General features: G+C 38.0%; 2 protein-coding genes across 2 annotated transcripts in view; one reads left to right on the top strand and one right to left on the bottom strand.

The window, feature by feature from the left end:
- The window catches only part of DMXL1 (Dmx like 1), an 84,153-nt gene extending 79,728 nt beyond the window's left edge, over window positions 1-4,425 (bottom strand). The window contains exon 1 of the mRNA XM_087715836.1: window positions 4,184-4,425. Within this exon, the coding sequence (XP_087571962.1) occupies window positions 4,184-4,270 (87 nt within the window). The 5' untranslated portion in view covers window positions 4,271-4,425. The remainder of the gene's footprint in view (window positions 1-4,183) is intronic.
- Window positions 4,426-8,311: 3,886 nt separating this feature from the next.
- DTWD2 (DTW motif tRNA-uridine aminocarboxypropyltransferase 2) overlaps window positions 8,312-24,748 on the top strand; it is a 75,641-nt gene continuing 59,204 nt past the window's right edge. Inside the window, exon 1 of the mRNA XM_087715835.1 lies at window positions 8,312-8,669. Coding sequence (XP_087571961.1) covers window positions 8,500-8,669 — 170 coding nt within the window. The 5' untranslated portion in view covers window positions 8,312-8,499. The remainder of the gene's footprint in view (window positions 8,670-24,748) is intronic.

Here is a 24,748-nt window from a genome sequence, read left to right as displayed (position 1 = left end):
ATTCAAGGTGATTAATGGCCTTTGATGGGCTTCAAAGGCACATTGGGATTTTTCCTGGGTAGCTGGTGGTCAGTTCCACTTGAGAGCTTAAACTTCACCTGGAATAGATATGGACAGGAATCTTGAATCAGATTGTACTCATATGGCTTTACCATATTCATCAATCCCATGGGGCTTCCTGGATTTCCGAAGGGCTTAGGAAATGAAACTACAAAAGAGATGTCTAGATCATCACTGGAAGATAATGAACAAAACCAGCCAGAGGTGTAAACTCCCTACTTAAGGATTACATTGTGGCAATAAGAGCAGCTAAACAAGGTACCCCACAAGTAAGGCTTTGTAGACATAATCTTTCTCCTCTGACTGGAACTAACTTCTAAGGGAGGTGAATCACTGAAGGATAGTGCCTTGCACTCCTGATTCCCATAACCAGTCAGAAGGTTACTGGGGTCAGACAGCATCAAAAGCTGACAAAAGTTCAAGGAACATTAGGATAGATGCACCCCCACCCCATCCTAGCTCTGACAAAGGTCTTTAACTAACCTTCACCAGAAAGATTGAAAACTGACAGATAAATCTCCAACAGAAAATCATGACCTCTTGAGGAGGGAGAATACCACCACTTCCTTTAAGTCTGGTGGGATCACCACTTGTCTCAGGGTCAAAAGGACTGTGTTGTTACTTTCTGGCTGTTTTACTAACCCAGGTGTGGCCAACATCTAATAAATAGGTAGCTGGACTGACAAAGTATCTTTTCCATTTTCTTGGGCATAACACAATCATAATCCAATTAATATTACAAGACTATTCCTTGGCAATTCAATAGAACTTAACCAATCAGATTCCAATCTTTGAGAGAATATGAGGAACTCTGCTGGACAGCAATATTCCTCAGCACAGTCCTGGAAATATTCCTATGGATCCTATTCCTTCAATCGGGAGTGGTTCTTCCTTAAGAGGAAGCTATATAGCTTGGCAGCTATAGAGAGATGCAATAAGAGTAGAGAAATAGCAATGTTTTGCCATCCTTATTGCGCTGATATATGTCTGAATATAGGCTCTCATTTGTGCTTGATCAGATTCACTCTTTGTCTTTCTGCAACACTGCTCTAGACATTGTTGCTAGTGTTTCATCTCTTGGAGCTCCAGAAAACTATAAACCACCCCAAGATCAGCATACAGAGAAAGAAGCATAGGAGCAATTTAGTCCAGGGCCGCCCCCATACACCAATCCAGGCTTCTGCCAAGGTCACTGCTGTAGTGCTGATATATGAACATCTCCAGTATATTTAGCCCCCTTAAACTATTATATTTAAAAAAATATTGAAATCTTCAGCATTATAACGCAATTAGACCAATTCTACATTAAAGATACATATAGTATTCATATAGTAATTCTCAGTTGAGGCGATAGTTGACTATACTGAATTTACCACCTTCCTCATCTTCCTTGATTTAATTATCTTATTGAAGTGTTAAATCTATTATCTTGCCTTGCAATATTTCCTTTTTTGGGGTGTACTGTTAGAAACTTATCAGAATGAAGAAAATAGAAAGAGACAATAGAACCTCCATCTACAATAAGAGAATGCCTTCCAAGGAACTTGAAACAAGAATGTGATTTCTGAGGTAAAAGCTTCCTTGTATTCTCATCAACTATCATTGTTGACATTAAATATTCTTGGATTATTTGGTAAACAATACATATGCTTAGCTTGTAAAATTCTGGTTCTTCAAGGTCTGTCAGGTTCTTCTTTGCTTGAAAAATGCAAGATGATGCCACAATAAAAACCTGATAAAACATTCTTAATACACTTTCCAATACACAAGGTCCCACTTTCAATTCCTATATATAGTAATATATATAAAATGTAGAGATAAATGGGAATTAACATATAATGGCTGCTACCATCTAATTTTACTCCAAGAGGAATAATTACAACAGTTATTCTTTCCACATAGCCAATGTTTAATGTAACATACCAAAATATTTGCTGTATATCCTATACAAGCAATATTCTTGCATTGCTAATGAATTATTTCACTAATGGATATAATTTCACAAAGCAGCAAATTAAGACTTTTAAATGAAATCTTATGTAAGAAACACTGAAAATATAGTTTTAGTAGCCATGTCTATTAGTCACCGAACAAATAACGCCCTAATAAATTCCAATTCCACAATTCTTCAGTGAGATTAGTATATACTGTACAGATGATACATGATTTTGTGCTGTCCTTTTAAGACCATTAGTTCAGAATAAATGGTACATTTTTGTAACACCTCCCCTGCAAAAAGTGCAGTGGCTACCAGTAGGCTTATGGGTGTTATTCAAATAGTTGATTCTTATATACAAAGTCCTTTAACTTAAGGCCTAGTTATCTTAGGGAACATTATTCTCCCATTATTTCCGACTATTCTGAAAATCAGATTCAGCATACTTCGATTCTCATCCAAGAAATAATATCATTTTATGGAAGATGGGAGATGTTGGTTGTGTCATGACACTTGCCTTTGAATCAGCATTGCCCCAGTTTAGATGGCACATTTTTCCTTAAACATATTTTGAAACTGAGTTTTTCCCCAAGCTTTGAACTAAAGTAGAATTTGTAATGGCATGTGGTAATGACATTGGAAGGCAGGGGGAAGACTCATATCCAGGGCCAATGGTCAGATAAGCAGTGGATTAGCCAGCAAAAAGAATGTGGCTATGGCAAACATCTCAGAAATAATTTTTCATAGTTTCTTAGGCTATAAAGGTAACAGGGGATAAATGTACTTTCAGATTGGCAACAATCTGTTAATGCATTCTTACAATACAGTAGAACTAGTACTCTGGTTATGCTTCATTTGGACCACCTCACAATATTGACAGATGTGGGCTCCAGAGGTGGGTTGCTCCCGGTTCAGCCGGGTTCGGGCGAACTAGTAGTGGTGGCAGCAGGAGGTTCTACCCACCTGCCCGGATGCTTCTGCGCATGCAGAGAACCTTCTGCACATGCACAGAAGCATCACACGTATGCACTGGTAATAAAAAAAATAGAAACCCACCACTGGTAGGCTCCATTTGTAAAAGCTTTTAAAAGACATTTGTTCTATTTCACATTTGATATTATTTGTTTTTAATTCTGTTTAACACCTAGAGTCAGCTCAAGGACTTTCATGAGCTATAAATATGAGTTATAAATAAATAGAAATTACAAACTTAATGAAGAACCAGAAGTCAGTCTTTGAATACAAATAAAATAATTGGGGTCAACAGAGAGACATTGTATTCGCAAGATGCAAGAATTCTCATATTCAATGCACTGTGCTAGATTACAATGGAATTGGGTTTAGAGATTGCAGTGGGAAACATACTGTGTGAGATCAGATCAGTATGTTAAGCAGTAATATGATTTACTGGGTTGGACATTATAGATGATTATAGAATAACAGAGTTGGTAGGGACCTCAGAAGTCTTCTAGTCCAACCCCTTGCTTAGGCATGAAACCCTACTACTGTTCCTTAACCAAGGCTTGGGGCTTAAGCATACTGTGAATGTAGCTAGAGATTCACAAACTAGTCAGATAATTTAACCTAGTATTCTCATAACCAGTCAGAAGGTTACAAAGCCGGTTGTTTGTTTATAATCCAAAAGGGAGTCATGTGAACCCAGAAAATGAAGTCCGAACAAATAAGCCTTCCCCTTTCTGACTATAAGGAAGCTAAAAACAAAAGCTTGAATGCTAGCACCTCTTCCTCCTCTTCACTCTGATATTCATGTTTCATATATTTAAATTAGTCGCTGAGGGGTGGAGTGAGGGAGGAATACAATTCAGTTGTTAACATTATGTCTTTGGTAAAGGCGAATTCAGGATGAATAGGAACAAAAATACTGACAAGAGAAAGGAAGACGGAGAAGGAAACCAAAGGATTAATAAAGCCTTCCCAAACTAGCCCCTTTTCTTAGTTCAGAAAGGACCAGGATTCATCTACCACCCACCCCCGTTTTTAAAACTAACATGGGCGCCGACACCGACGCTGTGCGGACAGGTCGCGCGCAGGTTAATAAGGCACCTGCTGAACCACCCGCTGACGCCATCCGGCTCCGCGCTGAGGCTGAGGCCAAACCCAGCCAGGAGCCGGGGAGAGGACGCAGGAGGAATCCGTTAACCGGCCCCGACAGTGAGGCAGACTCACCGTGAAAGGGTGGCCGTCGACGTTCCCCACGGAGAAGCAGTTGTCCCCGGGGTTGACAGCCCCCGTTAGCACCTGGTGCAGGTTCATAGCGGAACCGTCCTTTTTCCGCTCTAGACCGACCGGCCGGCCGGCCACGCAGCCCTCTGAGCCCACCGCCGATGCTCTGTGAGCTGCTCGGCCGCTGATCAGTCTCTCAGGAGCCGGAGGAGGAGGTGACGGGCGGACATAGTGTGGGGCGGGCCTCCTCACAGGCTCCTCCCCTCCATGGGCAGACCGAGAGCTTCTCTCTGGCTAATCACGCAGGCGAGCTCTCCTTCCGCCTCAAGACGCCTTCCTCCGGCAGCCTCAATCCGAGAGCCTGCTCCGAAAGCTCATAATGCGAAGAAACATCGCGAGATCAATGAAACAATGACGTCTCTCCCCTAAACGACGAACATTTTTTTTGTTTTCCCTTTCTCTAACATAAACAGCACTAGGTTGGATGACAGCGGACACACGCATGCGCTCTTTTGAAAGACGGGGAGATGGGCTCGGAAGCATGCGTAGTGTTGACACGCGGCGATATTTTACGACAGCTCTCGGCCGCCGGTGAAGGTGGCAAGAAAGCTCTATTGCATCTGCGTTGATACGTTTGTGCTTCTCTAGGATAAATGTCAGATTAAGGCGCGTGAAGTGGATAAAAAATATGTGACAATAGCGGTGCTAGTTTACTTCCGTGCAGCGTGAGAACTATTACATTTCGATAAAGTTGCAATGTTCAGAGCAAACGACCCAGGAAGACATAATGTGAAAACAAATTGGATTCTCTTCCTCCTATATTCAAGTCCTATAGGTATTTACGTAGAAATAAGCCCCTTAGTTCAGTGGACCTTATTTTTGCGGATAAAGTGTTCCGTTAGTTGGGACTGGCAGATGGGTTATGTTAAGTTTGCTACATTACTGAAAAACTAAATAGATGAGAATTTGTCGGATTCACAGCACTGTTGTAAGTTTCTGTTTAGGTATTGATTTTGGACTTTCAACCCAATCCATCTCAGGGTTATTTTGGGGGAAAAAGGAGGAAGGATATATTCATCACCTTGCATTGTTTATAAACAAAAGTGAGGTAAAAATCAAATATTGTACTGCAAATGCTAAAATAAAATTGAAATACTTTTTTCATTTTATTTAGAACTGTGTTTTGTGTGTGGGTTGTCCATTTTCCCTAGCTAACCAACCACTATAACTGATAATTTACATGAGCTGATGTGTGACATATTCAGAGACTATAAGTTGATAAAAACTGGTCTATATAGTGATGAAACAGGTAGATGTGGGAAGGAATATCTACCTACTTGTAGTTTCTGATCTTTTAGGCTGCAAGTATCTGTGCATCATAAGTGTGATTGACATAGAGCTCTTGGTGGGATTCACATATCAATAGAAAGCACTATAAGATTACAATTATGGTTACAATTCCAGATAGTAAACTTGCCTCACATTTACACAGTTGTGTACTACAAGGTTATGTTTAAACAGCAATGTAACCCATGGTACAACTTGTGAACCAAGCCAACTGGGTATATTAAGGTTAAAACCAATGTAACCCATGGTTTTAACCTTAATATACCCAGTTGGCTTGGTTCACAACAGTCGTAAGTCATAAACCTTGGCTAAAAAGCCAGTTTGGGTCACCATATCTTACTAAGGCATAAAAAGGAAATCACATCTTTGTTTAGTGAGGTTTGTAATTCCAAATTTATTTTATTAGGTAAATCTAGAAATTTTGTATTGTGCATATTTCATTCTATTTAGGGAGCTTCTGCAAAGGACATTTATGGAGACATAAAATTAAGCTATGCTTTTTAATCCCCAGAACAGTATTGAAAATACACTATATTGCCAAAAGTATTCGCTCACCCATCCAAATAATCAGAATCAGGTGTTCCATGGCCACAGGTGTATAAAATTAAGTACCTAGGCATGCAGACTGTTTGTACAAACATTTGTGAAAGAAGGAGTGGCTTTCAGGAGCTCAGTGAATTCCAGAGTGGAACTGTGATAGGATGCCACCTGTGCAACAAATCCAGTCGTGAAATTTCCTCGCTCCTAAATATTTCAGTCAACTGTCAGCTGTATTATAAGAACGTGGAAGTGTTTGGGAATGACAGCAACTCAGCCACGAAGTGGTAGGCCACATAAACTGACAGTGGAGTCAGCGGATGCTGAGGCGCATAGTGCGAAGAGGTCGTCAACTTTCTGCAGAGTCAATTGCTACGGGCCTCCAAACATCATGTGGCCTTCAGATTAGCTCAAGGACAGTGTGCAGAGAGCTTCATGGAATGGGTTTTCATGGCTAAGCAGCTGCATCCAGGCCATACATCACCACATGCAATGCAAAGCGTCGGATGCAGTGGTGTAAAGCATGCCGCCTCTGGAATCTCAAGCAGTGAAGACGCATTCTCTGGAATGACGAATCGCGCTTCTCCATCTGGCAACTTGATGGACGAGTCTGGGTTCGGCGGTTGCCAGGAGAACAGTACTTGTCTGACTGCATTGTGCAAAGTGTAACGTTTGGTGGAGGGGGGATTATGGTATGGGGTTGTTTTTCAGGAGCTGGGCTTGGCCCCTTAGTTCCAGTGAAAGGAACTCTGAATGCTTCAGCATACCAAGACATTTTGGACAATTCCATGCTCCCAACTGGCCCCTTCCTCTTCCAACATGACTGTGCACCAGTGCACAAAGCAAAGTCCATAAAGGCATGGATGACAGAGTCTGGTGTAGAGGAACTTGACTGGCCTGCACAGAGTCCTGACCTCAACCTAATAGAACACCTTTGGGATGAATTAGAGTGGAGACTGAGAGCCAGGCCTTTTCGTCCAACATCAGTGTGTGATCTCACAAATGCGCTTCTGGAAGAATGGTCAAAAATTCCCATAAACACACTCTTAAACCTTGTGGACAGCCTTCCCAGAAGCTGTTATAGCTGCAAAGGGTAGGAACCGATGTCATGTTGAACCCTATGGATTAGGAATGGGATGTCACTTACAGTAAGTTCATATGCAAGTAAATGCAGGTGAGCGAATACTTTTGGCAATATAGTGTATTTTGCACAGTGTAAGTGATGAAATGTATATCATGACCTTATGCAATCATAATTTAACATAGTTGTGTTAGATTTCAGGACTTCTACATAATTGTGGAGTTTAGATATTAAGAGAATTTTAATTTGACAGTTCAATGCTTTGGAGTTCTACAAAAAGCATTTTGGAGGGTGTAGAAAAATGACTTTAGCATCCACCTGCCATACCTTCAGATAGATGCAACTTTCCTTAGAATTGTGTTGTAGTTGTGGGACTGGTACTTTAAAAAAAAGCATACATGCTTTAAGAAGATGTATACAGATTCTATGTGTTCATATATCAAAAGTAAATTTTTGCCTCTGAATCTTAGAGGTGTTGCACCTTGCCGATTTCTGAAATAATCACTACAGTAGACACAGGACTTATATGTGATTTTTTTTTAAAGTTTAATCTTATGCTACTTGGAAAATCATTTTTTATCATCCCATAAACAAGCTTAAATTACAAAGTATTAATACAGCTTTCCCAAGTCTGGCATACAGTGAATTTATTGGGACCTACCCAGTGATTGAGAGTTTGGGTAGTAGCAAGTCCTAGTTGTCCAAGGCACCACAAACCAGGCAGCATTCTACTTCCACATGCTGTGAAACTGAACATTCGGCAATCCACTTTATGTTATTCAAATTAAAGCAAATGATTCCAGTAAACCAGTCTTGAGTAAAATCAAAGATCTGAAAGTAAACTGGGAAGATCAGTTTAATAGGGCTGCTGTATTGGGACAGATTACAATACTTGCTTCTAAACATGACTCTTATTTATAGGCATGCTTCCCTGGAACTAAAGCCTTCTAACTACGTGGAGCATTGGCAAATAAACTTTTCATACTAAACAATACCGAACCACGCCCGCACTCTTCTCCATCACACGAAACTAACAAGACTTTCTAGCTGAGCCCTCTTGCGGCCAATGACAGACCAATTTTTTGCATCTGTTGTGGGTGCCAGGAAAGGGGAAGGCGGACACATTCTAACCACGTGTCCAAGCTTTGCTTTTCGGGCTTCTTCGGTTTCAGAGCCGGTCTTTCTTCACGTGTCCTTAAGAGACGCACATCAGGAAACAGAGGTGGACCAGGCTGCCGTTTCGGCTGCTTAGAAGATTTCAAGGCAGGCTCCCTCAGCTCTGCCTGCAGACTCCAGGGATTACAGCTGGCCCGTTCTGCACATAAAGCAGTTGAGTTCACTCTTCGCAGCAGCCATGGAAAAGGGGCCGTTGTCGGTTGACGCGGCGGAGAACGGAGAGGAGCAGCGGCAGCCTACAGCTCCTGCACCTGAGAACGCAACCGAGGGAAGCGAAGAGTGCTACGAAGGTCTCTGGGAGCTGCCCGTGGAGCTCAGCGCGCGGAGACCCGAATGCGGCCGCTGCGGGTGAGTGGACGAGCTAAGCCGCCTGATCCGTGGAACGGTCACGTGTCGCTGAGTGTTTCCCCCTCCCTCCCGGTATTGCCCGCCCTCTGCTGGCTAAGTGGTCGCAATGCACTCGTTGCCGCCCGGTCTCTGCTTGTCTCCCCCCTCCCCCCCGCCTTTGCAAACACGCTTCTCAGGGCTTTGTTCTCACTTCAGGTGTACACCATGGCCAAACTAACCACAGTCCTCCACGTAACATAATATTGCTCACATCCTACTCTGAACAGTATCTTAATCACACGTTGTGGTCGTTATTCCAAAATACAGCATCCTTGCCTTAGCGCACTCCCAGGAAGACTTTGACGCCTCCCGTTGTTTGAACGGACCAAGGAATGTCAGCCTTCTCTTACTTGCCTGGCTTCTTCCTTTTGGAAGAACTTTTCGAAGTAAGTTGAAGTAGATTTGTAGGAGGCACTAAACCCTAAACCATGACAGCTGGTTGATATTGAAACGCTAAGGTGGATCAGGTAATGTATTTGAGTGGATATGAGAATACCAGGAAATCCCATATTTGTGGGCTACGGTGTTATGTTAAAAATAAATAAACTATAGAAAGACAGAAACTACTTGGATGAATTGGTGAAGTTACCAGAGGATGAGCTCAATTTGAAGGAGGTTTTATAGTTACCCCATTTGTTTACTTTGTCATGTAAATGCTGGTAGCTCATGCTATCTAGCTATGGAAACATTTGATTGCTGGGAAAGGGAGAAATCAGATAATTTATTTCCTTATTTAGTTCATCTGCCTGTGTGTGTGTGGCAAGGAATATTGAGCTTTGTGGCACTATTTAGACTCCATAAACATGTCCCACAATAATTGCCTAAAACTATACTGTACATCATTCTAAATATACTGCAGTGTGATTTCTGGTGTCCGTCTAGTATAAACTCATCCATTATATGTTGTAAGCCACTGATTGTTTTAGGAGGTAAAGACAGTCATGCTTAAAATCATATGGTGTAGCATAATGTGAGAATGTTTTCTCACATTATGCTAAACCATGTGATTTTAAGCATGATTGTATTTAACTCTTAAAAGCAAAATATGCTTTTCTGCAACCTACTATCTCCACATTTGTTTGAAACTAAGTGAGTTTATAATTAACTTTCTTGAAAAATACCCAGATGGAAAGGTGAAGTTCTGGAGAGAATGTGAACAGCTATAGGTAACAGGGAGATGCCACTTCAGCTATTCACTTACTTGTTCATTTGTGCTGTCACACTTTCTCAGGCTGACCTACTGTTGGGAAATGGGTCTAAAAAGCCCAGTCTTCTTTATAGTCTACCTGGGGTACATAGTTAGTCAGATACATGGTGACCAGAAGGCTGGCATTAGGAGACTGGTTTTGTCCTGTTTAGGACTTATTGAAGTGGTGGGTTCTGGATCCTGTTCCACTGGTACGGTTGGAATGGACCTGGCGTCATCCACATGGGTGCACGCAGCGTGCATGCGTCTTGCCATCCAGCAACGCCTCTGCGAGTCTCTGCAATGCTCCAGCTGCTCGGTGGAGCATCACGCAGGTGCTGTACGCACCGTGCGCAGAAGCGCTGGACTTTAAAGACAGGTAAGGAGGGCGGGTGGGCCCTCCAGAGCACCCTACCCGAGTGGTACCCGGTTCTCCGGAAAGGCTCCGGTACTTCTGTACCGGGGCGTACCTCCTGCGACCCACCACTGACTTATCGGATGTTATTTTGTGAGGTCCAAGCACTTAAGGACCTTTACATTCTTTCAGAGATAGAATCAGTTTTCTCAAGAATGACATAATTTGTAATGTATTGCTTTTAAAAAAAGTTTGAATATCATATTAAGCCGTATAACATAGACAAACATCAGAGCAAAAATTTTAATGACATTTTGTATTTCATAAAATGCTTTATGATAATTTATATCATAAATTGTTTTATAGTTTTTGCCAAATTTCAATTCTATAAGGGCATTTACAATATGTAACAGTGTTATGTGTTTTGAAAGCTTAGAGGAAAGTGAATTGGTAGATTACATGATTTCTGAGTATGAATATGTGCAAAATTATACATAAATATGGATCATTAAATATTACACTTTATATATAAACTTCACATTTCACATTAGTTTAATCAGTGAAAAGCATGGATTATGGAATTATTTCTGTCCACTTGTTTATTTATACAAGTAGTCTTCAATGTACGTAATTGAGACCATAATTTATGTTGTAAGTGATAAATTTGTTAAGTGAGTTGTGCCCCATGTTATGACTTTTCTTGCCACATTTGTTAAGTGAATCACTGCAATTCTTAAATTAGTAACACAGCTGTTAAGTGAATTTCCCCATTAACTGCTTGTCAGAATGTTGCAAAAAGGGTTCACATGATTCCAGGACACTGCAACCGTCATAAATGTGAGTCAGTTGCCAAGCATATTAATTTTGATCACATGGATATAGGGATGCTAAGTCACTTTTTTCAGTGCTGTTGTAACTTTGAACAGTCACTAAATGAACTGTTGTAAATCGAGGATTATCTGTAATCTATACTATATTTGTCTCTGGTGCTAAAGGAGATTGCTCTTGTATATTTTGCAATGTTAATTGCATAGATTCAAATAACTTAATAGTCTAACAACAGTTTGGTTCTTATTTGAAACAAATGTGATAATCTTACTTAGTTAGCTTGACACTAGTGCTATTCCTACGGTAATTACATTTTTGTTTAAGACAAATTTGCATTTAACTGGAGTCAATATTATACTGAAAGACATGTAATAACTATTGTATTTGGTATGCCTTGATGATCCTGTACTGCCATCTAGTGACCAGTTGTATACTTGAACACAATTTTGTAATAACTTGTCTCCCTTTTGCCTATATTGTATATATTACTCAATTTAGTAAGTGAATGTTTGGAATATCTTAATTCAAGGGTGTTTGCTAAATTCATTTAAATACTGAGATATTTTAATATACCCTTTTCAGTCTTGTGAACTACTTCAAATTTGTAGGTGGCATAAACTAATGAATACACGTGCATATCAAATCAAAATTGCACCTGTCTCTAAAATTGCACCTGTCTCCACTTATATAATGCCTGGGCAAATGTTCTTGTCAACACTTGTTTGATAAGGATCTATAAGACTATTTCTGAGAATGAGGTTACCATTAAAAATGGAAGAAAGAGACAGTTATTCACCTTTTATAGGAAGTCCACGAGGCAACCATGTTTCATTTTAAAATGCTGCAGTACATGGCATTCAAGATGCCACCTAGCCAGGAATTGGTGTTCCCTTACTTCAGTGCTCAGCATTCCATTGCTGCTTTATATTTTTGCAAATGTCAGGGTTTCTTTGCACATATTGATCATTTCAGCTTGTTTCTTAGTAGCCCCATTTTTATTCCTTAGTTGAATTCTGCTTTTTATAGAATTTATGTTTAATTTAAAAAAATGTTACTGAAACTAGGTTATAGTACAGTAATGCACCTACAATAACACTCAAGTGAAAGAAAGCATAAAAGCATAATTTCAGTAAAATAGGGCAAACTCTTGCTGGGGAAAATAGTATTTCAGATCACTTAGTCCTAAATCATGTAGGGTTTTAAATATCATAATCATGTCTTTGAGTTGTATTCATTGTATTAGGTATATATAAATTAAGATTTTATCAACAGAAGACTAAAAACCTTTAAATCATACAGTATTCGGAAACCACAGTATTGTATTGTTCACAGCCTGCATTTAGGGAACATAGTATACTGAAATAATTGAACAGCCATTTGTTTTCCTGCATAATTTAGAGCACTGTAAGAATGTTAAAGCTTTGAATTATTAAAGATTGCAATATTTTAAAGATTCTCTTTTCTCATGCAAAGCTACCCATCTATTGAAATCACCAGAAACTCCCCCATGTATGGCTATAACCTCTGATACACTTTTTGATGGGACTAGAACAATACTTTCTGGAAACTCAGCCAAATAACTAGAATTCCTTTCTAAGGGAAATCCTTTTATTTCAGGAAGACCTTGAGTTTTTACATGTAATATTAAAAAAAATGCCTTGATGTTACATGTTGCTGTTCCTCCTGCTGTTTTATTCTTTCTTGATCGTCTTAATTCTGTATGTTTTTTTTAAAACTATTATGAAGCACTAGGAACTTTGTGGAGGATTGGCAGGAAGTTTTAAATAATACAGTGGGGCAAAAAAGTATTTAGTCAGCCACCAATTGTGCAAGTTCTCCCACTTAAAAAGATGAGAGAGGCCTGTAATTGACATCATAGGTAGACCTCAACTATGAGAGACAAAATGAGAAAGCAAATCCAGACAATCACATTGTCTGATTTGGAAAGAATTTTTTTGCAAATTATGGTGGAAAATAAGTATTTGGTCCATATCAAAAGTTCATCTCAATACTTTATTATATATCCTTTGTTGGCAATGACAGAGGTCAAACGTTGTCTGTAAGTCTTTACAAGGTTGGCACACGCTGTTGCTGGTATGTTGGCCCATTCCTCCATGCAGATCTCCTCTAGAGCAGTGATGTTTTGGGGCTGTCTCTGGGCAACACGGACTTTCAACTCTCTCCAAAGATTTTCTATGGGGTTGAGATCTGGAGACTGGCTAGGCCACTCCAGGACCTTGAAATGCTTCTTACGAAGCCACACCTTCATTGCCCGGGTGGTTTGTTTGGGATCATTGTCATGCTGAAAGACCCAGCCACGTTTCATCTTCAATGCCCTTGCTGATGGAGGGAGGTTTGCACTCAAAATCTCACGATACATGGTCCCATTCATTCTTTCCTATACACAGATCAGTCGTCCTGGTCCCTTTGCAGAGAAACAGCCCCAAAGCATGATGTTGCCACCCCCGTGCTTCACAGTAGGTATGGTGTTCTTTGGATGCAACTCAGCATTCTCTCTCCTCCAAACACGACAAGTTGTGTTTCTACCAAACAGTTCTACTTTGGTTTCATCTGACCATACGACATTCTCCCAATCCTCTTCTGGATCATCCAAATGCTCTCTAGCAAACTTCAGACGGGCCCAGACATGTACTGGCTTAAGTAGGGGGACACGTCTGGCACTGCAGGATCTGAGTCCCTGGCGGCATAGTGTGTTACTGATGGTAGCCTTTGTTACGTTGGTCCCAGCTCTCTGCAGGTCATTCACTAGGTCCCCCGTGTGGTTCTGGGATGCTCACTGTTCTTGTGATCATTTTGACCCCATGGGGTGAGATCTTGCGTGGAGCCCCAGATCGAGGGAGATTATCAGTGGTCTTGTATGTCTTCCATTTTCTAATTATTGTTCCCACAGTTGATTTCTTCACACCAAGCTGCTTGCCTACTGCAGATTCAGTCTTCCCAGCCTGGTGCAGGTCTACAATTTTGTTTCTGGAGTTCTTCAACAGCTCTTTGGTCTTCACCATAGTGGAGTTTGGAGTGTGACTGTTAGAGGTTGTGGACAGGTGTCTTTTATACTGCTAACAAGTTCAAACAGGTGCCATTAATACAGGTAATGAGTGGAGGACAGAGGAGCCTCTTAAAGAAGAAGTTACAGGTCTGTGAGACCCAGAAATCTTGCTTGTTTGTAGGTGACCAAATACTTATTTTCCACCATAATTTGCAAAAAAAAATCTTATCGTATCAGACAATGTGATTGTCTGGATTTGTTTTCTCATTTTGTCTCTCATAGTTGAGATCTACCTATGATGTCAATTACAGGCCTCTCTCATCTTTTTAAGTGGGAGAACTTGCACAATTGGTGGCTGACTAAATACTTTTTTGCCCCACTGTATATAAGCCCAAGGGTCAGCAATTAATAAGAATATTAGGTTGGGGGATCAAATTCAGCTGGGTAAACTGTTCAGGTAATATGCACTTTGGTTTAAAGCATATGGATTATTTATAGAATTGACACCGGGTATGGAAATATGTGCATACATAGGAAAATGTAACTACATAAATATGGAAATGTATTTACCATGGGAGACAATATGGTATCTCAAGGAAGGAATTACAAAAATACTTATATTGAAAAAGCTCTTCATAGTAACCAAGATCTAATGTTAGAGCATTTATTAGAGTAATTCATTGTTTTCTGTTCAAAGGTAAAAGAGTGCAGGTGGCATGAATGTAACAGCTGACAGCAACTCCTAAAACAAAATGCATCTTCTCCCTAGTGTTTCAATCTCCAAGAAAGAAAGTGTTTCTTTACAGAATTGCTAAGTAGTTTTAATTTTACACCCCTGTGTATGTACTCCAAAACATCTTTTTGTCTTTGAATCAGGACCACTGCATAGCTCTAATGTTTATCCAATATAGATGTCTGTAATTCTACACTGTGTAGGCTAAAACTATAGAAAAGGGCCTTTATTCTCTGAAGTGTGGATGATCTGAAATATATTTGGAGGGCTAACCTACATCTTTAAGACATGATAATTTCTATCATAATATACAGGGAATTTTGAAAGATGCAGTATCAGATAAGGGCATTATGATGAGTAGGCCAGGTTCAAAATATGTCTCTTAACATGCAGGACATTAATATGTCCTTAATCAAAGCCAAGGCAGATTTACTTTATGAATTATGAATCAGTTGTTTCAAAGATTTCCACATTTTTCCTCTAATAATCTCAAAAGTTAAATTTAATAAATTATGTTGGTACTAATGGTTATGACTGACATGAAGTAAAAATAGCATGGCTGGTGTGCATATATCTGAAGAACAAAGTATATATCTGAAGCAGAAAGAAAGCATTGCTACAGGAAGTTTACAGGTCATGAACAGATTTATATGTATGACTTTATATCGTTCTGGTGTATTAAGCCTCATACTTCACTCATTTCATAGCTACTGGGCACAAAGCAATTACATGGAAATCATCATTTTGTGAATTCATCTGAATCCTTCATCTAGTCAAATAGAACTGGCTTTTTGGATTGATACTGTTCTTAGTATATAAATCACTTTAGACAGTAATTTTCTTGCTTACTTGAATGCAAATTGAGATGTCTTAACCTACATTTTAAAAAAGATCAAACAAAACAGGTTTCAAGACAGCATTTGGAAAAATGCACTTAATTAAAAAAATGTTTATTAGGCCACATGCATCAGACATACTTAACTCCTTATTCAGGAATTAGCTTTCTTATTAGATAACTTATAACTAGATAACACTTCGCAGATAAATTAGCTTTTTTAAAAATTGCAGGATATATAGGTAATCCATAGGACTGATCACTTAATGGCCAGTGGATCCCCTGTTTCTGTTAATCTGCATTAACACTTGACATTTAATTTAGAATTTGCAGAAATTCCTTGAGAAAGGTTAGAAATTTAATAAAGCTTTAAAAAGGTTTATTAAGAAATTGTTCATAAATACTTATGTTAGGAGGATGTGACCCCCTGTCATCTGGGTGAATCATAATCATAGGGAAGTTCATGTTCCGGAATTCAACTCACAAGGAAGTGGGAAAAAGGGCTAACTCTTATGCACCATTTCCCCCACCCTTTCAAATCCTCATCTCAGATCTGAGACATTTAGCAAGGGAAAATCAATGTTAGCATTTACATTCATTGGAGAGGAAGGAATTACAATACAGTAAGCAAGTACACAATGGCAAATACACATTGAAAGTAATGCCTTGATGCTGGCAAGCTTAACATGCTTTAGAATCTCTTTCCTCTGCAAGAGACGAAATTCTGGGAGGAAGGGAGAGTAGAAAATATACCATGCAGCACAATTCCAGAAGTGGATGCCCTGTTCTCAGCTACCACTGGATATAAATGTTATCCAGGGCTTTGCCCTTCCTGCTTGATCAACTTTTATTTAATTTTAGAGATGAAACTGTTGGCCAATCAGCAGTAAAATCTTATGTGATGAAGTAATGCGATGAAGATCTTTGTGACATATTGTCCCAAAATAAACTTCTTAGTCTACTATACAGATATCATAAACCATTGAAAACATGTCTGAGGTAAATTGACTTGACTGGATTAATTCAAACCTGGCTGTTTCCCTTCTCTTTCTTGGAATAAACTGTCTAATAAGTTCTGGTCAGCAGCCTTCTTTGTTTCCTTCAAGAAACATTGATACCCTGCCCCTTCCCTATATCTGTCAACAGGTGAATGGTGTTTGAGGAGTTATCGGAATCTCTCTCTCTCTCTCTCTCTCTCTCTCTCTCTCTCTCTCTCTCTCCCTCCCTCCCTCCCTCCCTCCCTCCCTCCCTCCCTCCCTCCCTCTCTCTCTCTCTGTGTGTGTGTGGGGGGGTCTGTCTCTCTGTCTGTCTCTCTGTTTGTATGTCCCTCCCTCAACTGGCCATGTCACTACTTTTAATAACAGATTTCTATAGGCTCTTTGTGAAAGCGTTATAATTATGGCAAAGTAGCTCTCCCATAGCCTTTGAGAAATTTAAAAAGTTAAAAATGATTTCTATCAGAATAAAACTGACCAATGAAACATATGAGATTGTTAAACTATGTTAATACTGTTAGCCCATCATATGGAATTTGAAAATATTTGGAACCATCACACTATAGCTTAACTAGGATGATAGTCATTCAGTGAGCACAGCATTATTTGAAACGTTTTTAAGTTAACTTCATAACTAATCATAATACTTTGTAAACAACACAAGTAAATTTGGATGCTGTCATACTTTGAAAGAGAAAGTTAACTGATCAATTCACACCCTTCCTACAGCAGTTCTTAAGAACAAGATATGTAATCCACTCATTGAAAGACTCTGTCCATGAGTACAATATATTAATAACACTTGCCCATAATTTTTGTACTTGTCTTTTTAATACTGATACCTGAAATTCATAATAGCTTCCCTAATATTAAAAAAAGTAATAGGCTTCAGATGTTTACATAAACTGTTCAAAAATTGTATGGCAAATATGATCAGGAAGCCTGGCGGATGCTTTATTAATACAAACGGTGAAGTGAAAATTTAGGTAGGAAAAAAAATCAATAAAATTGAAAAAAAATTCTTTTAATCACATGAAATTTTAATCTTCAATCTGTGATTGTATGATTGGATTGATCGTGATATTTTGGAATTTTTATTTTTCAGAAGTTTTATATTTTAGTTGCTTAGTGATTTAGCATCAGTATTTTAATGACTTAAATAATTGATTAATTTAAATTTTAATTATTTCAGTATATTTAATTATAAATAAATATATTTATGTAACAATTTTATTATCTGCACCTGTATTATTTAGGTTTGTTCTAATTTGTATAATTTAATTTAGTACTTAAATAAACTTTTACCTTGCCCCTTGTAATTTTTGTCATGAAACTAAATAAAATTCTGTCAGTTACATAATAAAAACTACTGATTGACTGCGAACCAGGATATAAGGAATGTATATAGTGGAAGATCAAAGATTTAGATCTATACTAAAATGCTAGCTACTCTTCACAGCATTATTTAGAAAATTGCCAATTTGATAGCATTGTCAGATGGTAACTGGCCAGTATCTAAAGGAATACATTGCTATATATCACTATACATATATTACATTACATTACTTTATTATCTAGAAAGGGTGGGGATGAATCAGTAAATCATTCACATTCTTGAATTTAGATCATCCTTATAATACTACATGCAAATAAATATAATATCTGGCTGGCAATGTATAACTTAAATTCACACCATTAATTCTTTCATCTGTAAAATCAGGCATTGTGGGGATAGATATAAATAAATCAGTAGCAAAATAAAGTATTCATGCTTCAAAGTTCCACCAATGCTCAGTGAGCATGAAAGAGCATATTAATAATCTCTTCTTGAAGATCAGTAGAAACCAACAGTCTTACGGTATCATACCCCTCACATCTTCCAAGGAAAGCATTATTCAAACTTGTTCAAACTACAATATTCAGCTCCCTTGGTGCTTCAAAAATGCTTCATACAATAAAAATTGTATATGAGTCCTCTCAGTCAATCAACTAGCAGTATTCCCCAAGATAAAGGTGATGTTCTGTAAACACAGGGAATATCAGTCAAGCAGGTTAGGCAATTATCTGTGGACATGTCAGTACTTCTGAAAGGACATTACAATCAGAGACAGGAAGAGTTAGATTGTACACTACAAAGTCATGTATTTTCACTGAAAGCTCTTCTATGAAAACAGATTGAAGTGGGTAATCAAAATGAATAGCTGAAAGAACTACCGAATTCACTCAGTAGCTACAACTGGTCATCTATTCACTTATTGTGGGAGTATGGCAGCAATTAAGTTGCAGCCATCATCTTTATGAACAGAAGTCTCTGCTTTTAGACAAATTGTTTTCAAGCATGTTTTTAAGCAAAAGGTTTGTAACTTCTTTAGCAGATCTTCTATTTGATCAGTCCATGGAGGGCACAGACAAGCTATTTTTTTTCTGTCACTAGGAGATGTTCTTTTATTAGCACTGATTTCTGCTCTCTTATCATTTGACCTTGGTGGAAAAAACAGCATTAGATCTGCTGGTCAAAAGTGTATGTGGAGGGTGGGGGGAGGGAAATGTTGTTTTTAAGAGTAGATTCTAAAACAAGCTAATTTTTAAAAAAAAGAGAATAGAAAGAAGGAGTAGAAAGTATAAGAAAAAGAAATTAGTATTTTGGGAGTATGCTTTAGATATTCAAATGATTAGGAAATTTTCCATTAATTGAAAAGACTGTGTTCAAATCCATTTTTCATTTCATAATTTCATGAACAAGAATTACAGAATGGGGCAGATATAAATTAAATTGTTTTATAATTTCCATGTCATCCAGGACTTAGTTTACCTATTGCGTTAATGATTTGTTCAATTATAAGTTAATGAAGAAAATACAATTTGATGGATTCATACAATATTTTAATCTAGTGATGATAATTGACAAACCACAATAGTTCGCACACAACTTTATATCATTAGTTGAACAAACTACAGCATGGCTTAGCATAAAATACGAATGCATTCAGGGCGTGTCACTAATTCCAGCGAACTCTGCCTGTCTGGTTTCCTAACCTTAAGGCACACATTTTCAGTTTTGATTTTCCTGTGCTTTCTTTGTCACATACGTGATTATTAATATTATATGCAAGGAAAATGTTTAACATTAAGATGAATAATATGGTATCTATACAGGAGAAGTTTGTATACTAGAGAAAGTTTATATTATTTAGAGGGTTTTTCAAATTTTATATTCTCAGTTCATAATACAGGTTACGATCTGACAAATATTTTTACTTTCACTGAATCTCAGGGTGTAGTTCTTTATTTTTCCTAGACTGAATGGCAATATAGTTATTATGGTTCCACCACAAAAGCGCGTAGGACAAAATCGCGCTCGACAAAAGCGCGCTGTGATGTCATCACAGCGCGACGAAAAAGTTCGAAAAAATGTAAAAATAAAGCTAAAACCTTCCCCTAACCCCCCCAAACCTAACCCTAAACCTAACCCTAAACCTAACTCTTAACCTAACCCTAAACCTAACCCTAAACCTAACCGTTAAAGTAACGAAAAACCTAACGCTAACCCTTAACCTAACCCTAACGCTAACGCTAACGCTCTAAAGCTAACCCTAACCCTTAACCTAACCCTAACCCTAACCCTAAACCTAACCCTTACCTTTATGTGAATCGGCTTGTTTTAATTTAATTTTTATTAATTTTTATTTGAATTTTTCGATCTTTTTCGTCGCGCTGTGATGACGTCAAAGGCGCGCTTTTGTCGATCGCGCTTTTGTCGTCCGCGCTTTTGACGGGTCACAAGTTATTATATACTACTTAAGTGTGACATAAAGTTCTTACCTGCTCCACTGATGTCATTGTCCTATCCTAGGCCCTATTTCTTACACTACAATCCTATGCACATTTTATTCAGGAATAAGTTCCCCTTTCTTCACTGGAACTGTTTCCTTGATGCTGTATTTAGAATTGCAACCTTTGTAATGCAACTTGAAGGAAATATTGAGAAGAAGCTTTGCAAATCAGTGTTAATAAAAATAGATTTTAGATAACAGTGGACTTTTAAGGATGCTTAGTAATTGGCCAATTTATGAAGGTTTGTTCGATTATTAAAAACCTAGAGCATTTCTTGTTACCTTCTGTTACTTCAGCTACCTTTCTGAAGAACTTTGCACTCATGCCATTATTTGTAGCAGCTTCATTGTGACATGGGGATCTTCACTAGCATTTTACACCTGATTTTTAGTGAAGTAGCATGTTGTCCTACTTTGAAGACATTATTAGAGATTAGTTATTACATGATGTCTTGTGATCTTTTCAGGACAATTCACACTATGCCTCAAAGAGTAGTTGCCTCTTTTGGCATTTAAAAAACAATGGAAAACCAAATCTGTTGGCTGATGAGAACAAATGCCTTTGACCACATTACTGATAAATCTTCTTAATTAATGTTACTACCCTTCAGATCAACTTTGTCTTCTGTAATTATCTTAACTGCAATCTTGCTTCAAGGCATGTATCTTATGTGCAATTGAGAAAAGGGGTGTATTTCCATATAGGCTGATATTGTAGAATAATGTCAGAATCCATATTAACGATAGAAAATTTTAATTTGAAGGATGACCTAGTTTAGAAAAATGAACCATTAACATTTTGCTTTCTAATATATGCAATATAATACATGAAATGCCAACTTTTCAATTACTGAAAAGATATAAATGTACTTAAATAATATACATTTATGAACATTTTTAAATATTCTTCTTAGTGTTTTCCTGCAAGTTCAGAGTCCCCAATTGATTGTGACAGGAATTGACCAACCAGTTATTGCTGAATTCTGACATGATGGGCTGAGGGAGAATGATTGGCCCAGAGTCAGCCAGTTGGCTTTCAATCCTAAACCAGGACTGGAAAGCATGGTGGTCTGGTTTCTGGCCAAGTGCTTTAACCACTAGACTAAACTGGCTCTCTAAAATTGAGCCAGTCTTGATTCCTGATGATTGCTTGGACAAGTCCCTGCAGTTTTCTTGGCAAGATTTCAGAAGTGGTTTGCCATTGCTTCCTTACTAGGACTAAAAGAGTGACTGGCCGAAAGCCACCCAGTCGGCTTTGTGCGTAAGGCAGGGCTAGAACTAGCTGTTTTGTGTTTCCTAGCCTGGTGGCTTACCACTGAACCAAAAAGGTTCTTGAAAAAAAATTATAAATGAAATACATTATTGAATTAAAGTTGAACATGGTAATTTGTTCTCAGGATTTGCACTTTGAAAATATAAATTCAGAAATAAATTACATTTTATTTTTATTTTAAGATTTTTCATCAATTTACAGATTAGACCAAGAACTCTTTTAGATTATTCTGATAAGTCTAAATATAAACTGGCATGCCATAATCCACTATTTTCTCATCTTTTTACATTTATATCAAAATAATATATTTTTAAGTTTTCTTCTTGTATGCAGGAGGAGATATTATGGAACTTCTATTAAGCCTCCCTCATTATATCTTTAGATTGAGATGGGAAAGAAGGCTTGAGGTCTGAAAGGTCCAGTTTCAGATCCTGTGTTGTTTCTAGCTGAAAATAGAAAATGAATTGCTGACTTTGTTCTTCCCTTTTCATAGTGATTCTTATTTAAATTGAGAGCCAGATATTTACCTGAGAGTAAGGAAACAACAAAAGGTCAACTTGATAATTAATGCAATAGGTAATTTGTCACTATGTTGTGATTAGCATCATTGCAACCATATGTTTGTGTTTAATTCTTGAAAGTCCTGAAATTATTTAATAGAAATAGATGGAATGCCCCTCAAGTGAGATAACACTCAACACTACTATTGAGTAGTAATGGCAATAGCAGTTAGACTTGTATACTGTTTCACAGTGCATTACAGTCTTCTCTAAGCGATTTACAGAATCAGCATATTGCCCCAACAATCTGGGTCCTCATTTTACCGACTTCGGAAAGATGAAAGGCTGAGTCAAGCTTGAGCTGGTATGACTAGTAGACACACACGGATTTCTGGACCACTTCCTCTTATACCACTTCACAGCCTGGCAGTTGACTATATAGGGCCTGCCCACCCCCAGGTTGATTCCCAACCCAGATGTTGGTGAACCTGTATTAATCTTGTCATGCTAAGCTAATCCTGTCACACTCGGAGAAATTTGTCACAGTGACAGTATAAATGTGCTGATGCAACCACACCAGGGAATTCTATGGTCTGCTGTTGGCAATTCCAAATGCAATTGGCATGATAAATAACAGTGCAATACATGAACAGGAAATACAAGGCTGGGCTTATGCCAAGAAGCCAAGCATCAGTAGCTTCATTAACATTTAGACATACCCGAATCAAAGAATATACCATATGTGCTATACACAAGTACAGTGAATCAAAGAATATACCATATGTGCTATATACAAGTACAATGAAGGCTAAACTCACATGTCAGTGGCTTAAATTGAGCCTTACAGACCTCTGTGGTTGAAGTTGTCTGGGAGAGTATTGTAAAATACACCTAGTTCAGCTCTGGAGGGGCAGTGGCACAAAGCCTTGCATCAGGTGTGGAGTAGGTGTGATAAACCATTTCTCATTGCATCAGGGCTGTGGATATGAGCTGAGGAACTTTCAGAGTATTAATGGCATTGTATAACATAAATTAAAACCTTTCCTACCCTGTTTTTTCCAAAATAAGACCTCCCCGGATAATAAGCCCAATGGGGCTTTTGAGCGCATGCACTAAAATAAACCCTCCCCAAAAATAAGCCCTCCCAAAATTTTTGCAACACAGCAGCAGCCATGAGTTTACCATGCTTGCTATCTCCTACACCTCAAAAATAATAAGACATCCCCAAAAATAAGGCCAAGTGCTTATTTCGGGGGTCAAAAGAAAATAAGACCTATCTTATTTTCAAGGAAACACAGTATGTGATGTTGCAGGAAAATAAAATTGAAAACTGCCAAGACAGAATTACAATTGGAACATGGAATGTCACAAGTGTGAATGTGCAAAAATTCAACATGGTTAAAGGAAAAATGAATTGGCTGAGCATTAGCAACCTGATCTGGATTAGAATTAGACACTTTGAGATAAAAAAAGGATAGTGTTTATTACTCAGGACACATACAGAAAAAAAAGATGTTTTTAGTCATTTCTGCTCTCTTATCATTTGACCTGAGAAAACAGCATTAGATCTTCTGGTCAAAAGTGTGCGTGCGTGCGTGCTTGCATGTGTAAATGTTGCTTCAAATACCCACATTAGCATTTGATGGGAGCAAAGATAGTGACTGTTCATATTTTTGTAGTGCTAAATAAAATAAAAAAACCTAGAATTTATTTCAACTGGAATATTGCAAGTTTTCATTGACAATGTAAAAGAGCTGGATCATTTCATTCCCCTGGTCCATCTGTCTCTCTCTGTTTGCACCGCATATGTGGATCACAAAATTTATGAATTTTACTTTGAATTATTGTTTTGTACTGTGCTTTAAATTCTTATGTTTTTATTAAAACCTTTAAATATCTTTCAAAGAAAGAAACTTGTATGAAAATTGAGCATATAGTTTTAGACTGAACTGCAGAGGGCAGTGCCGCATTTCTGTAATGTATTTTTGTGCTTTGAAATTTTGCAGACACTATTCTGTTTCCTTTCATTTGTACATTTTATAAAAATTCTTAATGCTTTTTAATTTATTTTATAGTTGTCACAACTGATGTAGTCAAACTCATTAGATCTGCAATTTATATATTCTGTGTTGTATAAAGCAATTGAAAATATTGCATCATAAACAATAAAAGCCAAACATAGAGCTTTATGTACTTTTTAAAAAAAAATCAGAATATTTTCAAATGAGTCTATGCAGGATTGTGCACAAAACAAGTGCTGAATTTGACACATGAAATGTGTCAAAAATAAACCGTCATGCATTGTAATTTCTGCTAAACTGTAGAAAATAAGGAACATGGTGTTGATGGAAATATGCAGGAACCATTAGCTAGGCAAAAGTGGTTGGAAGACATTTTAAGTCTAGAAAAACAGCAAAGTAATGTTCAGCCTCCCAGAGTTGCTTAGACAGTGAGATGGACGTCTTATAAATTTAATAAATAAATAAAATATTCAG

This window comes from Thamnophis sirtalis, unplaced genomic scaffold (assembly GCF_051295495.1).
Source record: "Thamnophis sirtalis isolate CommonGarterSnake01/CBP01778 unplaced genomic scaffold, rThaSir2_p1.2 scaffold_5, whole genome shotgun sequence".
NCBI lineage: Eukaryota > Metazoa > Chordata > Lepidosauria > Squamata > Natricidae > Thamnophis > Thamnophis sirtalis.
The sequence above is the reverse complement of the archived record's forward strand: the minus strand, read 5'-3'. Positions and strand labels throughout refer to the sequence as shown.